The 16,429-nt window shown below is 37.2% G+C and overlaps 1 protein-coding gene across 2 annotated transcripts; it reads left to right on the plus strand.

Moving 5' to 3' along the window:
- Positions 1-3,641: 3,641 nt before the first annotated feature.
- On the plus strand, positions 3,642-9,868 carry LOC306869846 (out at first protein homolog; the record flags this gene model as incomplete). Of its 2 annotated transcripts, XR_013784207.1 has the most annotated exons (5): positions 3,642-4,250; positions 6,829-6,963; positions 7,396-7,576; positions 7,803-8,570; positions 8,940-9,859. XR_013784207.1 is itself a non-coding variant. In XM_079416772.1 (4 exons), the coding sequence occupies 4 exons, from the start codon at positions 4,035-4,037 to the stop codon at positions 8,063-8,065; spliced, it is 795 nt and encodes a 264-aa protein (XP_079272898.1). In that variant the 3' UTR covers positions 8,066-9,868. The 2 variants fall into 2 exon arrangements, 1 of the variants encoding a protein (XP_079272898.1); XM_079416772.1 differs by having other exon boundaries at positions 4,035-4,250; positions 7,803-9,868.
- Positions 9,869-16,429: the final 6,561 nt, after the last annotated feature.

Consider the following 16,429-nt stretch of genomic DNA (forward strand, 5'->3'; position numbering starts at 1 on the left):
CATTCATACTTCAGATTCTTCAGATTTGAGTTTAAGGGATAGTTCACCCAAAAATAAGTATTCTGTCATCATTTACCATAATGTTCTTCCAAACCTGCAGGACTTTTAATCAATGATATTCTGAAGAGTGTTTCACCTGCTTTTGTCCATGTAGAGAAACAGCATATCATTGAATGGGCAATAAAAAAAAAAAAAAACTAAGACTTTTTTGACTCACTGTTCCATTCTCTTCCTCTATAGGGATCTCAGGCTAAGCCAGCTCCCAGTTTCCTGAAAACTGAGGTTTTGAACTGTTTGGGCTCTCCAAGCACCCTATTTCTGAAGGAGAGAGTGTTGGACCCCCTTCTGTGTATTGAGACATCAAGAATGTCCAGAAAAGGCGGTCATCAGTAGTAAAGAGGGGGTCAAGATGACTGATTCTGTTGATTTTGCTGGTCTAATTATTCTTCACAGATATGTTTGCACTATTGAAATGAAGTTGGACCTGAAATATTGTTTTATTGTCACAGGCTAGACTAAAATAAAACACCTTTCAGAAATGAGCAGTCGAGATTTATATAACTTGAAGATGTTTGATCAGATAACGGCATTATATGACAACATATTTATTTTTTACTTTGTATGTATTGTTTTTAACTCTGGCACTGAGTGAGTTTTACAGGAACTGATTTCACCAAAGTAGCTATTAATACAATGTATTTAGTAATAACTCAGGAAAATGTGAAGCATTGTTCTTACAGAAAATCTTACAAATGAATAAAAATTCAAAAGCAAATCAATAAAATATACATTAATCATGAACATGTCAAAATTTGGTGTTGTGTTAATATAACATTTTTTAATGGAAATGTAAAAATTCACATCTTTCCACTAAGAAAGCTGTAAAATATTAATTTCTATTTCTTTAAAAGGAAATGAATCCCCATAAGAAAGAAAAAAACAGTGAAGCATATTTCAAGAAAGGCATTTGTTAAGGTAATGTGTCTGAGACACTTGTTTAAAGGTACAGGTGTTTTTGAGGGCTGCAGGTGCAAGAGACATGTCTGTTGCTCTCTATACTCGCTGCATCTGGATGTGACAGTTTTACACAGCCGTTGTTTACAGCATTACAGCTTTAAGGAAGCAGCGAAACACTTTTCTCACATACTGTTTTCATGATGTTTCCTATTACCTTGAACAACATACAAGAAATGCATTTCTTTAATAAATTCAAATATATAAAGCATGTCAAAGTTTGTGAGACCACACCATTCTCTCTTTTTTAGATTGGGGGGTGGAGGGGGAGCTGTATAAAATCATCAGAAATTTCTAATCCAAACATCAATTCAAGACATACAGTAAATATGGACTGCAATGACAAATAACAAACATTAGGACAGTTTCTTTTATTTATTCTTTTTTATTCTGACACAATGTGCAAAATAACAGGTAATATACACCAATATAATATTTGCATTAACTTTATGGCCCACATTTGGAGGCATGACCAAAACAAGCTTTATTAATAATTTGAATAAATTCAATATTGTCACAATGGAAAGCTGTTGTTTACGGACACTAATTTGAGAAGAATACACTTAAATTAGTAATTCATATATAATAAATAAATAGTATATTCATATAAAAATTCACATAAAATATGAAATATTTTACAAACCTAATACTGTATATGTGTTTAACATTATATTTTTCTAACAGCAAAAATGGAAAAGGTAACAGAAAATGTAGCCATTGTTAGCCAACAGAAATTAATTGTATAAAATCGCAACATATCTTTAATAAATAAGACAACATTACAAGCTCTAAAATGAGTTGTACAGCTTTCTCCGATCTAATTATAAAAATCAACCATTTCCCAAGAACACGTAAGTGTTTTTTTACACTCAAATATGGCAGTTACACTTTAGTATAGGTACCAATTCTCATTATTAAATAGTTGCTTATTAGAATGCCTATTATTAATTTATTGGCTGTTTATTAGTACTTATAAAGCACATATTCTGCATGACCATATTCTACATTCCTATACCTAAACTTAACAACTACCTTGCTAACTAATAATAAGCATCACATTAGGAGTTTATTAAGGCAAAAGTTGTAGTTAATGGTTTGTTAATAGTGAGAATTGAACCTTAAAATAAAGTGTGACCTGCAAGGGATTTTACAAAAATATGAAAATATTGGAATTTCTGTTGTTAACCTTTTAAGAACTACATTCTTTAGTCAGTGATTCATGCCATTAGTTCCGGACCACTCGTCTGAATCCCCTGGCAGCAGTTAAGGGCTCTGCTCATTTAAAATGACTCCAGAGAGTCTGGTGATAAATGAATACATGAGGTTGCTCTGGAGGAAGGTAAAGATCTCTATAAACCTCACAGTCAGTCTGCTGGGGTCACAGGTCATAAGTGTCTTAGTGAGAGCACTTAACAAGACAGGCCATGTTTTTCACAGCTTAAACTTTCATTAACTTTTCATGTAGAGAGTTATGCTTTACATGAATCTGATTTGATTATTTGGAGCTGATGGAGTTTCTGCAAAACTCTAATGACAATCATGCATTTAAGTATTGAATAATGTTAATTCATTACAACATACTACTGATTTAGGGTAAGTTGCATGTAATTATGCATAATTTACTGTTATTACTATATTAAATACAGGTAACATGTGTAACAGACACAAATAAGTGTAACCCAAAGCTCTAAATATATGGCCATTATTTCATCTGTGATATGATGACATTATACAGTCATTGCTTTTTCTCAAGTCTTCTTTTAAGCTATTTTGCAATTTTGTGTGCAATTGCAATTTATTGTAGAAAAAGAAAATTACATGAGTTTGGAACAGGGAGTAAATGATGGTAGAATTATCATTGTTTGATAATTGTTTGTTTGGCAACTAGAAAACTGCTTTTGTCACAATTTTGAATAATATAACCCCTTCTTTGTCATGCAAAACCTAGCAAAGTTCTTGAATTGTTTTGCTTGAAAAGTGTCCTGGAGAAATGGCATGTGGTGTAAAGAAATATAGAGTATCTTATTGTTAGAAAATCTGTGAATGAGATGCATTTTTGAAGATAATTCATAATTTTAAAAGTTATTAAAAATACCTATTTGACGAAAGTGATGACAGATGAAACAGATAATAATAACAACAACAACATTTTTATTAAGGGTCAAGCTCCTACTTGTTATGAAATCTGAATAATGGCTTAACTTCTCAAAATAATGTGCCTGGCCATTAAATAGATGCTTAAATGTAATGAATCATTCTCAATAATAAAAAGAATCCCCCCACTTATTATTTGTCATATAATTTACAGGGTACTAAATGTAATAATATTATTTGACAGATTTAACTCTATTTATTGTCTAATGGAAAAACAACAATAACAACACCATACATCTATAAAAAAAAAAAAAAAAGGTTTTTATGAAAATATAAACCAACGTGCATGCCCCAGATTTATATTATATAATGGGTTATAGCCTATATTATAAAAACTAGGGCTAACTCATCGAAACAAAAATAACGAAATTTCCTCCCGGTCAGTTCAGAGTAGAGGTTTTAAAAGTCTTGAAATCTGAGCCTGTGTCTTTAAGAAGTGGCCCCATGCAGTGCTAAGAGCCCGAGGCGCCTTTAACCAAATTACTGAAGTTCAGAGGAAGGGACGGGAATACAGGAGCTTTCTTCAAGAATTAGTAGTTCAACGAACAGATGAAGAAAAAATGTGTATAAAGAGAAGGAGTTTAAGAAGAAACTGTTCGTGTATAATTAAGCCAGTGTTTTCTGAATCAGGACAACACACAGATGATGAAATTCACATTTTGACGGAGGCGCAGTTTCTGTGATCATGATCGAGCAGCAAGTAGTAGTTTACTAACTATATTCTTTTATAATCGACCGTTAACCACCTCTCTAAAAAGTAGTTTACATTCGCTGTCCATCGTTTTGTTGTCTGTTTTAATCCATTTACTCTGAAGATATGCCCCATTGTTGTGTTAAATGAGTTGACATCCTTGGCGTCGTTTGTAATGAACGCGAGAGCGACTTTAGTCCAGAAAGCGTTCGTCGTGTTTACTCTGCTATTATCGGTAAGTGTTTGCTCACAGTTGACGGTGCTTGTTCGTCTCAACGATGGTCAAATAACGGAGGAGCAATTAGAGGCGGATAGTGAGAAGGACATCATAACAGTGGAGTTCAGGCAGACAGACGGGACTCTCATCACATTCCTGTCTGATTTCAAGCGCGTGAGTATTAATCCAACTATGTATTTCAACCACAGCTGCGAATGAACTTGAAAATAATGAAATACTGGCACCTTCAAATCCCAATGTAGCCCTGCAATACAACTGTACTTCTGTGGCAACAAAACATTAAGTCTTTTATGTTTGTTGGACGTGCACCATACTAAGTAGGCTGTATAAGTAGCCTAATACTAAAGTAAATACTCTCCCTCTCTGGACTATAAATTTCAATACCATGGTATCTCAGAGTACTATTACTATCTGATGCATCTTGCATTTTTCTGAAAAGTACCAAGGTATTTCAAAATGCATATATTCCAAAAACATAGACTTACCATGATACTACCATGATTACATTTTATTTTAAGGTGTCCTTGTTACAGTGTAATTCGACATTTAAATACTGAGTAATTTTAATTAACTACATGTACTTACTATATGGTTAGGATTAGGGTTTAGCTTAAGTTTACTTGCATGTAATTATGCATCATTTATTGTTATTATAATAGTATGTACATGTAAGAAGGACACCTTAAAATAAAGTGTTAGCCTATAATAATAATTATAATTATATATATATATATTTAATTATAGTAAATGAATATCATTATGATAGCATCATTTGCTATCAAATGCTGTATGTACAGCATCAATATACTGTGGTATTACCATCTGATGCTGCACCTGATACTTTTTAAAATGGTGATATAAATCTCTCTAAAAAAACACACTTTTTGTGACTTGATGGCACTACTTACATCAAATATGAGCTTTTAAAATGCTTTTCAGCATGACATCAGATCTAGTTTTATGTATCACACAGCACACATGTATTTATCAACTTGAATGTTATTTTAAAGGTTTGAGAGGACTTTAAAGGGACATTGTTAGATTTATATTGAATCATGTATCTAACAGATGGATTTGTTTGTGCTGATGTAAATTACTATCTGAAGATCACATTTCGGCCAAAAAAATTACCTGGAGTTTTACGATAATTTTGCACTCTGAAACACATTTTTCTCTCAATAGACATACCTACATGTAGAAACCTTTTTACAGAATCACATTTTATTCTGTCTGATTTATTTCATCAATTGAAAGTTGGATGAAATCAAGCTGCCAGTTGCCAGATAGTCATGCAGCCAAAGTCATGCTGTGGACTGTATGGGAAACATCATGCGAGCAGCTAAAGAACATTCATGTTTACATATTATACAAAATTATAATTAAATTATTTTTTTCCATTTGATTTGTGATTAAAATAATTTTTACGCTAATTACCGTGAAACATTAACGCACTTGATTTGGTTGCATTTAAAATAATGTTCTGGGTTCCTTACAAGTTATTGTTGGCATTGTATTGATTACCACAAAATTACTTTCACTTATACTTAAAATGTTTAGGTTAGAGTAGGGTTGCCAGGTTTGCGTAACAAAACCTGCTTAATTGATTTTTAAAACTTGCACAGTCACAGCCAAAACTAACCAATTGCATTCTTAAGGAAATTGGCTATTAAAATGACTATAAAATTGACTTTCAGGGGTCAAAATCACGTTTTGGGTGCAGGGAGGCTTGGTTCAACCCACAGACAAAAAAAAAAAAAAAACAACCCATGGCAACAGTATAAAAGTATCCCAAAATTATGCTGGAAAACCACAGACTTGGCACACTGGGTTACAGTGAGGCACTTACAGTGGAGGTTAACAGGGCCAATTTCTAACCATTGAAATACTTCATGTTTTAAGATTGTAGCAACTAGATATAAACATTATGTGTTAACATGATTTTTTTGTGAAAAATATCAAATACTAACATTTTCTGTGTAAGAGTGTACAAGTCAAATATATTTGTTGGTGTAATCAATATTGTGCCACAAATGCTGCCGACTGAGCGTAACTGTACTGAACCCAAAATATTCCTTTAAGGGCTGCAGTTATGACTAATCTAATATATCAGGACCTTGCTGTCCTGAAAACATTACGTCTATGAAGTACTTCCTCCCACTCCATATAGAGTGTCATTTTGATGGCTTCACAACATGTTTGACCATCACACACACACACACATTCCCCTCTACATTCAAGAAGCCATTAGCTTTTAGTGAAGCAATGCTAACTTTTCTGATTTAATATCACACTGTGTAACAGAATCTACCAGACCTTTCAAAAACAAAGTCTATTCTCCTAGTTTTTTTGAGGAAAAAGGGCCTGTTCTCTTGCTGATGTTCACACTGCTCCAGTCATATTTAGTGTGAATGCTGTAGTGCAGTTACCACTAGGACGGAGGCACAGAAAAGCAGTATTGTTGTCATGAAAGAGAGTCTGTATTCTTGGTTATGTGCATATGGGAGCAGTTAGCCTGCTTTGCTCTGGGTAAGTTGGTGGATCAGCTGATGCTTTTTTTGATGATTTTTTCTGGAAAATATTATGTCTGTATATTGTATGTGAGCCTGTTCTTCCAACATCCTGGTAATACAGTTCCCTAATTCATTGATAAAATGTAGGTTTGTCTTATGACAGTGTGTCTAAGCGCACATTTTCTTTCTTTCGTTCTTTCTTTTCTTTTTTTATCTAACAGCATGTGAAGATCTTTCGTGCACTGGTGCTTGGGGAGCCAGAGAAGGGCCAGTCTCAGTACCAGGCCCTCTGCTTCATCTCGCATTTGGATCATGGAGAGCTCATCCCGAGTGAGGCCATGGCTCGACTCAGACAGGTCAAAATTTAAAGAATTTTAAAGCACCATCTGTGGCACCCTGCTGAAAAGACCAGCTTAAGCTAACTTTCATGCTGGTTGTGGCTTAAAGGGATAGTTCACCCCAAAATTTAAATTCTGTTGTCATTTACTCACCCTCATGTCTTTCCAAACATGTACACATTTTTTTCTTTGTACAAAAATAACTACTACTTTTTTTCTTTCTTTTTTTTAAATGCACACTGAATAGCACAGGAATAAATGTTAGTCGCAATTAAAGTGTAGAAAGATAAAGAAAGACCTACACATATATTATGTATTGATAATCATCAGGGCAATGATTATTGAACCATTAATGGTTTATTATCAGTATTTTTGTGTTTTGTCTCTTAATAGCCAAGTATTAACCTTATGCCCTGAGACGTACTTATGTTTCTTATGTGATCCCAACAGAAAAACCCTCATGTGGTGAGAAGTGCGGACGAGAGACGCAGTGTTGAACAGTTCACTATGAATGCAGCGCTCAACATGACTCGCTCCTGGCACCTCAGTACTCATATTCATAATGTCTGCAGGGATGCACGAGACCTGGTGTACACACGACAGCAAGATGTCAAATACTGGCTGGAGAAAGGTTAGATGAGATGTGTTAAGGCTGCCAGTGACTTTGCTGCTAGATTGTAAAAATATTTCTGGTTTTAGTGTATTTTTCACAAAATAAATGCAGCCTCGTGAGCATAAGATCATTTTCTACCACTCTTGTTTACAGTTTGTTTTGTACCAAGAGCAACCTTTGTTCTGTCAAAGTTTGATTTTTAACCCATAATTTTTTCTGAAAATGAGTCTTTTTCTCTTGACAGGGGTTGAAGAGTCAATATTTGATGTCTTTCCTCAGAGTTTGAATGTGACTGACTTACAGAGCTGCAGCTCCACAACAGACCCTTGGCAGCCCTGCGCCTGCAGTTACAGGTTAAGCCTGGAGTGGTTCCCCTGTCAGCTGAAGTACTGCCGGGGCCAGGGCCCGAACCCTTACAAATGTGGCATTAAGAGCTGCAGCAAAGGCTACCGCTTCGACTTTTACACGCCTCATAAACAGCTGTGCCTTTGGGATGAGGACAATTAGCAGCACCTGACAAAGGAAATTTGGTTTGTGGGAAAAAAATTTGTAAGGTATTCTACAACAATGTAAACCTTTTTCTTAAAGGAACAGTTTTGATAATGAGATTATCTAGAAATTACTTGTACACTTCGGTGATTTGAAAGCAGCTATACATTTAGTCTCAACAGGGAACTTTCTCTGACACATGCCTTTTAGTGAAAGAATGGATATTTTGATGTGGATTATCAAGCCATTTATCTTTTTTTACTTTGGGACATCAATACAATGGTACCTCAGGGCAGGAAATTGTTTTATTATTAGAAGTTTTAATGTTTAGTTCTGCTTAGGGCATCTGTATTGTAGCTCTTGTTTTCATTCTGTTTAGTTTCTACATTACTAAATTTTTAAGTTAAAATATTTGAATATTAAAGTCTTAGCTATCGATACATTCCTAGTGTTGATGACATTAGTATAAAGGAGAGTATTTTGATAAATATTCAAATCCCATTCTAGAAAAAGTTTACAATATGTGACCCTGGACCACAAAACCAGTCTTAAGTTGCTAGGGTACATTTGTATCATGTTCCATGAAGATATTTTCTAAATTTCCTACCGTAAATATATCAAAACTTAATTTTTGATTAGTAATATGCATTGCTAAGAACATCATTTGGACAACTTTAAAGGCGATTTTTTTTGCACCCTCAGATTATATCTCGGCCAAATATTGTCCTATCCTAACAAACCATACATCAATGGAAAGCTTATTTATTCAGATTTCAGATGATGTATAAATATCAATTTCAAGAAATTTACACTTATGACTGGTTTTGTGGTCCATGGTCACATATGATGTCTGAATGTGGGTATCTCTATTTTTTCCTTTGTATTTTAAAAGGTTTCTACGCTATTTGATCTTTTACAGTTGAACCTTATTCATTCTTTTTTACTTGGTTTTACCATGTTGCCTTCACTAATGTTATATATGGAATGGAATGGAATAGTTCAGATTTAAATGAAAGTGTACTCACCCTCAGGCCATCCAAGATGCAGATAAGTTTTTTATTCTTCATCAGAACAGATTTGGATAAAGTTAATATTACATCACTTGCTTACCAATGGATCCTCTGCAGTGAATGGGTGCCGTCAGAATGAGAGCTCAAACACCTGATAAAAACCGCAATAATCCCAAGTAATCCAGTCGATCAATTAATGTGTTCTAAAGTAAAAAACTAAATGATAACCAATTGGTAAGAACCTTTTTTTTTTTTTTTTTTTTGTACTACTATTCTTTAAGTAATTTTTGTGAGTCTGCCTACTGTATTGTCAAAGTATTGTAATGCAATAATCTGCAACAGTTCGACTTTTCAATACCATCATAAAAATTAAGACAACTCACATTTTTGCTATCTGTTTATGAATCCAGGGATGTAAAGCTGCAACAAAAGGCCTAAGTAGCTGCTAAAACAATGTCTCTGATCATATTGTGATGTCAATTTATTGCAAATTTATTCAGTAGATGCCAAATTTCTTATTCTCGGCTAAATTGCTCTCTATAGCCTTGACTAATTCTAATTTACATTTCAATTGCAGCTGTCTTATGAAGAGTCTTTTGCTTTGGTTTGTGATATACAACATGGGTGTGTGAGCTTCAGTCTGGTGAGGCTCAGTATTCTTTTCTCTTATTCTCTGTCCTAAAATTTTCCTGTCCTAAAATTAGCTAGTTTCTCTAATTCATATTTTTAGACTTTTTCCAGACATTGTTTTTTTTTTCTTGTTGTATGAAAAGTATTTACAAGATAAAGCATTTGCAGTGGGTTAATGTGTAATGCAGTATGATTCTTCACATAACTGTACCAAATGTTGTGTTCTACCTCACAACAAGAGACCTCAATGTGTATTTTTACATTTATATCAAGTAAAAGTTATTTTATTACAGTTATATTACTTTGGTACTAATTTTAGATCTATGTCTTTTGTTCAACAGTCTGGACACAAAACAACAGTTTTTACATGTAACACAGGCTGTCCCGTATTCAAAACATTGCATTGTGTATTCGTATCTTTAAACCGTACACTTGCAGATTCAACTTATTTTTCATGAAATACTATAGGAGCAGTAACTTCAATCACCCACACACAATATAGTAGTTTCACTGTGTAGTTCATACAATTGTTAAATATTTCAGTGCAATATATGTGCTACATGTTTAATTATGGTACTACATCCATGTAAAACGGACTAGTAGAGAGAGAATACTACAGACACAGTGGGCCCTTTATGGGCCCACTTAGGGCTAAGGGCCCCCAGCAGGCTGCCAGCGCAGGGCCTCTGAGATTTTGCTCGTTGGCAAAACATTGGCCCCTTATTGCTGGCCCTGCACGTGCAGCCCTCACTTAGCCCACATTATTAATCTACAACAGGGGTGCCCAACCCTGGTCCTGGAGATCTACCTTCCTGCAGAGTTCAGTTCCAGCCCTGATCAAACAAACCTGAACCAACTAATTAGGATCTGAAGGAGCACTTGATAATTACAGACAGGTTTGTTTAATCAAGGTTGGAACTGAACTCTGTAGGAAGGTAGATCTCCAGGAACAGGATCCACCCCTGATCTATAACAATACAACTTTAATTTTAAATACTTGTCAGCTACTATAACTTAAGTATTTGGAGGAAACAGTTACATCTGAAATGGATGCAGTCACCACATAACTAATGTCTACATTGTCAAAAATGTTCAGTAGTCAAGGGGATTTTAAATCAATGGATTTATTAAATACAAAATAGAAAACATTAAATTCAGGTTAATACAGCTACATATAGTCAGAAATGTAAATAAGTGGCCCTAGCCCACTGTGCCTGCAAAAAGCCAGCATGGGCCCCGCATGGCCATTTTTGCAGGGGAATCATTAAAAAAAAATCTGAAATTTATAGATGAAATGCCAAAGGAGCTGACAGTATTAGAAGGCAATTACAAGGGCTTACATACTGTTACGTCAAATCTGTAAATATGGTCTTATCAATTGTGGTAGATAATGTAGTAGATAGATAATGTAGTACAATTGGTTCATATGGAAATTGGTATCAATGGATCTCATTTTCACTTTCTAACAGCTGCGTTTTATAAATAATGCAACAGTAACTTATCCTTTTGATCAAATTTATCACAAGAATACTGTGTGTGTGTGTGTGTGTGTGTGTGTGTGTGTACACTATATACAGGTGCTGGTCAAAAAATTAGAATATCATGAAAAAGTTGATTTATTTCAGTAATACCATTCAAAAAGTGAAACTTGTATATTAGATTCATTCATTACACACAGACTGATATATTTCAAATGTTTATTTCCTTTAATTTTGACGATTATAACTGACAACTAATGAAAGTCCCAAATTCAGTATCTCAGAAAATTAGAATATTGTGAAAATGTTGAATATTGAAGACCCCTGGTGCCACACTCTAATCAGCTAATTAACTCAAAACACCTGCAAAAGCCTTTAAATGGCCTCTCAGTCTAGTTCTGTAGGCTACACAATCATGGGGAAGACTGCTGACTTGACAGTTGTCCAAAAGACGACCATTGACACCTTGCACAAGGAGGGCAAGACACAAAAGGTCATTGCTAAAGAGGCTGGCTGTTCACAGAGCTCTGTGTCCAAGCATATTAATAGAGGGACGAAGGGAAGAACAAGATGTGGTAGAAAAAAGTGTACAAGCAATAGGGATAACCGCACCCTGGAGAGGATTGTGAAACAAAACCCATTCAAAAATGTGGGGGAGATTCACAAAGAGTGGACTGCAGCTGGAGTCAGTGCTTCAAGAACCACCACGCACAGACGTATGCAAGACATGGGTTTCAGCTGTCTCATTCCTTGTGTCAAGCCACTCTTGAACAAGAGACAGCGTCAGAAGCGTCTTGACTGGACTGCTGCTGAGTGTTCCAAAGTTATGTTCTCTGATGAAAGTAAATTTTGCATTTCCTTTGGAAATCAAGGTCCCAGAGTCTGGAGGAAGAGAGGAGAGGCACATAATCCACGTTGCTTGAGGTCCAGTGTAAAGTTTCCACAGTGATTGATGGTTTGGGGTGCCATGTCATCTGCTGGTGTTGGTCCATTGTGTTTTCTGAGGTCCAAGGTCAACGCAGCCGTCTACCAGGAAGTTTTAGAGCACTTCATGCTTCCTGCTGCTGACCAACTTTATGGAGATGCAGATTTCATTTTCCAACAGGACTTGGCACCTGCACACACTGCCAAAGCTACCAGTACCTGGTTTAAGGACCATGGTATCCCTGTTCTTGATTGGCCAGCAAACTCGCCTGACCTTAACCCCATAGAAAACCTATGGGGTATTGTGAAGAGGAAGATGCAATACGCCAGACCCAACAATTCAGAAGAGCTGAAGGCAACATGGGCTCTCATAACACCTGAGCAGTGCCACAGACTGATCGACTCCATGCCATGCCGCATTGCTGCAGTAATCCAGGCCAAAGGAGCCCCAACTAAATATTGAGTGCTGTACATGCTCATACTTTTCATGTTCATACTTTTCAGTTGGCCAACATTTCTAAAAATAATTTTTTTTGCATTGGTCTTAATTGATATTCTAATTTTCTGAGATACTGAATTTGGGACTTGCATTAGTTGTCAGTTATAATCATCAAAATTAAAGGAAATAAACATTTGAAATATATCAGTCTGTGTGTAATGAATGAATCTAATATACAAGTTTCACTTTTTGAATGGTATTACTGAAATAAATCAACTTTTTCATGATATTCTAATTTTACGACCAGCACCTGTATATACATATATAAATATATATATATATATATATATAGAAGTGAGTACACCCCTCACATTTTTGTAAATATTTTATTATATCTTTTTATGTGACAACACTGAAGAAATGACACTTTGCTACAATGTAAAGTGGTGAGTGTACAGCTTGTATAACAGGGTAAATTTGCTATGCCCTCAAAATAACTCAACACACAGCCATTAATGTCTAAACCGCTGGCCACAAAAGTGAGTATACCCCTAAGTGAAAATGTTCAAATTGGGCCCAAAGTGTCAATATTTTGTGTGGCCACCATTATTTTCCAGCACTGCCTTAACCCTCTTGGGCATGGAGTTCACCAGAGCTTCACAGGTTGTCACTGGAGTCCTCTTCCTCTCCTCCATGTCAACATCACAGAGCTGGTGGATGTTAGAGACCTTGCGCTCCTCCACCTTCCATTTGAGGATGCCCCACAGATGCTCAATAGGGTTTAGGTCTGGAGACATGCTTGGCCAGTCCTTCACCTTTACCCTCAGCTTCTTTAGCAAGGCAGTGTTCGTCTTGGAGGTGTGTTTGGGGTCGTTATCATGTTGGAATACTGCCCTGCAGCCCAGTCTCTACTTCAGTATGTCACAGTACATGTTGGCAATCATGGTTCCCTCAATGAACTGTAGCTCCCCAGTGCTGGCAGCACTCATGCAGCCCCAGACCATGACACTCCCACCACGTTGCTTGACTGTGGGCAAGACACACTTGTCTTTGTATTCCCCACCTGGTTGCTGCCACATACGCTTGACACCATCTGAACCAAATAAGTTTATCTTGATCTCATCAGACCACAGGACATGGTTCCAGTAATCCATGTCCTTAGTCTACTTGTCTTTAGCAAACTGTTTGCGGGCTTTCTTGTGCATCATCTTTAGAACAGGCTTCGTTCTGGGATGACAGCTATGCAGACCAATTTGATGCAGTGTGCTACATATTGTTGAATATGCGACGTGCCATGTTGAACATCCAGTGACCAGTATGAGAGAGTGAGAGCGATAACCCCAAATTTCACACCTGAGACCTTGTAACACTAACGAGCCACATGACACCGGGGAGAGAAAAGGTCTAATTGGGCCCAATTTTGACATTTTCACTTAGGGGTGTACTCACTTTTGTGGCCAGTGGTTTAGACATTAATGGCAGTTTGTGGAGTTATTTTGAGTTATTTATACAAGCTGTACACTCACTACTTTACGTTGTAGCAAAGTGTAATTTCTTCAGTTTTGTCACATGAAAAGATATAATAAAATATTTACAAAAATGTGAGGGGTGTACTCACTTCTGTGAGATACTATATATATATATATATAAATATTGGGACATCGACACAATTCTAAAAATTTTGGCTCTATACACCACCACAATGGATTTCAAATGAAACAAACAAGATGTGCTTTAACTGCAGACTGTCAGCTTTAATTTGAGGGTATTTACATCCAAATCAGGTGAACGGTGTAGGAATTACAACAGTTTGCATATGTGCCTCCCACTTGTTAAGGGACCAAAAGTAATGGGACAATTGGCTTCTCAGCTGTTCCATGGCCAGATGTGTGTTATTCCCTCATATCCCAATTACAATGAGCAGATAAAAGGTCCAGAGTTCATTTCAAGTGTGCTATTTGCATTTGGAATCTGTTGCTGTCAACTGTCAAGATGAGATCCAAAGAGCTGTCACTATCAGTGAAGCAAGCCATCATTTGGCTGAAAAAACAAAACAAACCCATCAGAGAGATAGGAAAAACCTTAGGCATGGCCAAAACAACTGTTTGGAACATTCTAAAAAAGAAGGAACGCACCGGTGAGCTCAGCAACACCAAAAGACCCGGAAGACCACAGAAAACAACTGTGGTGGATGACCGAAGAATTCTTTCCCTGGTGAAGAAAACACCCTTCACAACAGTTGGCCAGATTAAGAACACTCTCCAGGAGGTAGGTGTATGTGTGTCAAAGTCAACAATCAAGAGAAGACTTCACCAGAGTGAATACAGAGGCAGGGATGGTAGGTGGGGGGAGTGAATGTACAGCGCTCTCTCCACCCTCAATACCACGACTGAGGTGCCCTTGAGCAAGGCACCGAACCCCCAACTGCTCCCCGGGCGCTGCAGCATAAAATGGCTGCCCACTGCTCCGGGTGTGTGTTCACGGTGTGTGTGTGTTCACTGCTGTGTGTGTGCACGTTGGATGGGTTAAATGCAGAGCACGAATTCCGAGTATGGGTCACCATACTTGGCTGAATGTCACTTCACTTCACTGAACTAATCAATTCTCTTTCCGGCTCAGACTGCATTGGTTAAGCATATAGGGCTATCACGTGATGAACGAACGACTCAAACCCGAAGCCTTGTCAGATAAGAGGTGGTGCGCAAATCATAGACTAAAGACCCAGGTAAACAATGAATTAATATTTTCTGTTTCTTATAGCATTATAGTTTTGTATTGTTTGTAGTGTGATAAGCGTTTGCATAAGTAGTAGATGTGTTTGGAAAGTAACACGTAACATTTTAATTATATTTTGCTAAAATGAACGAAATGACTTGAAAAAAGATTCGTTCATTTTGCTGAATGAGATTCAAAGGTCCGAATCGGTAAAATGATCCGAACTTCCCATCACCATATATATACAGTGTTGGGTTAGTTACTCAAAGAATGTAATATATTACTCATTACTAGTTACTCCTTTCAAAAGTAATATTGTTACTTTATTACTTTCCGGCAATAGTAAGTAGTTACACTACTAGTTACATTACTTTTTTTTCACACCCCACAAAAGTTGTAACTATGTATCTTCCACATAAAAGTCTTATTGAATGTTACTAACAACATATTTCTGCCTCATCTTTTGACCAAAATCCATATTGGATTACAGTCAGAAGTTATTACAAACACTCAATAGTGATTGATAGTGATATTCGAGTAGAAGTGTTGTAATAATCTCATTAATTGTCATGTGTAGCTTTAAGTGCCCTCTGGTGGTGAGTCAACGGAAGTTCATAGACCAGATTCATGACATAGCCCCCCCCCCAAGGAGCGGCTTCCAGACGCTCCTATACAATCCAGGAGGGCGGTGGAGCGGAGGCGGAACAGGGGGAGGGACGGAGGGCCAGGTCCACGTGGAAGTGTAGTAGCCGGGGACCGAGGCAGAGTCGGTACAGCAGGAAGCCAGGGCGGAGTCGACGGAACTGGAGCCCACCAGGGCGGAGCAGACGGGACTGGAGCCCACCAGGGCAGAGCAGAATATCTCCACGGCAGAGCAGGTGGAGCAGAAGACCACCAGACCGGAGCAGAAGACCACTACGGCAGAGCAGATGACCATCAGACCTGAGCAGACGAAGCAGAAGACCACCACGGTGGAGCAGACAGAGCAGAAGCCCACCAGTGCGGAGCAGACAGGGTAGAAGACCTCCACACCGGAGCAGAAGACCACCAAAGCCAAACTGAAAACCACCACGGCGGAGCAGAGACCCCTGGCAAAGACTGGGACCTAGGGGAAACAGAGACACAAGGCACAAGCAGAACATATGTGGCCTCAAGGACCGAGGCAGGGAACACAAGTCCATTTAAG

The sequence above is a fragment of the Barbus barbus genome (assembly GCF_936440315.1).
Source record: "Barbus barbus genome assembly, chromosome: 5".
NCBI lineage: Eukaryota > Metazoa > Chordata > Actinopteri > Cypriniformes > Cyprinidae > Barbus > Barbus barbus.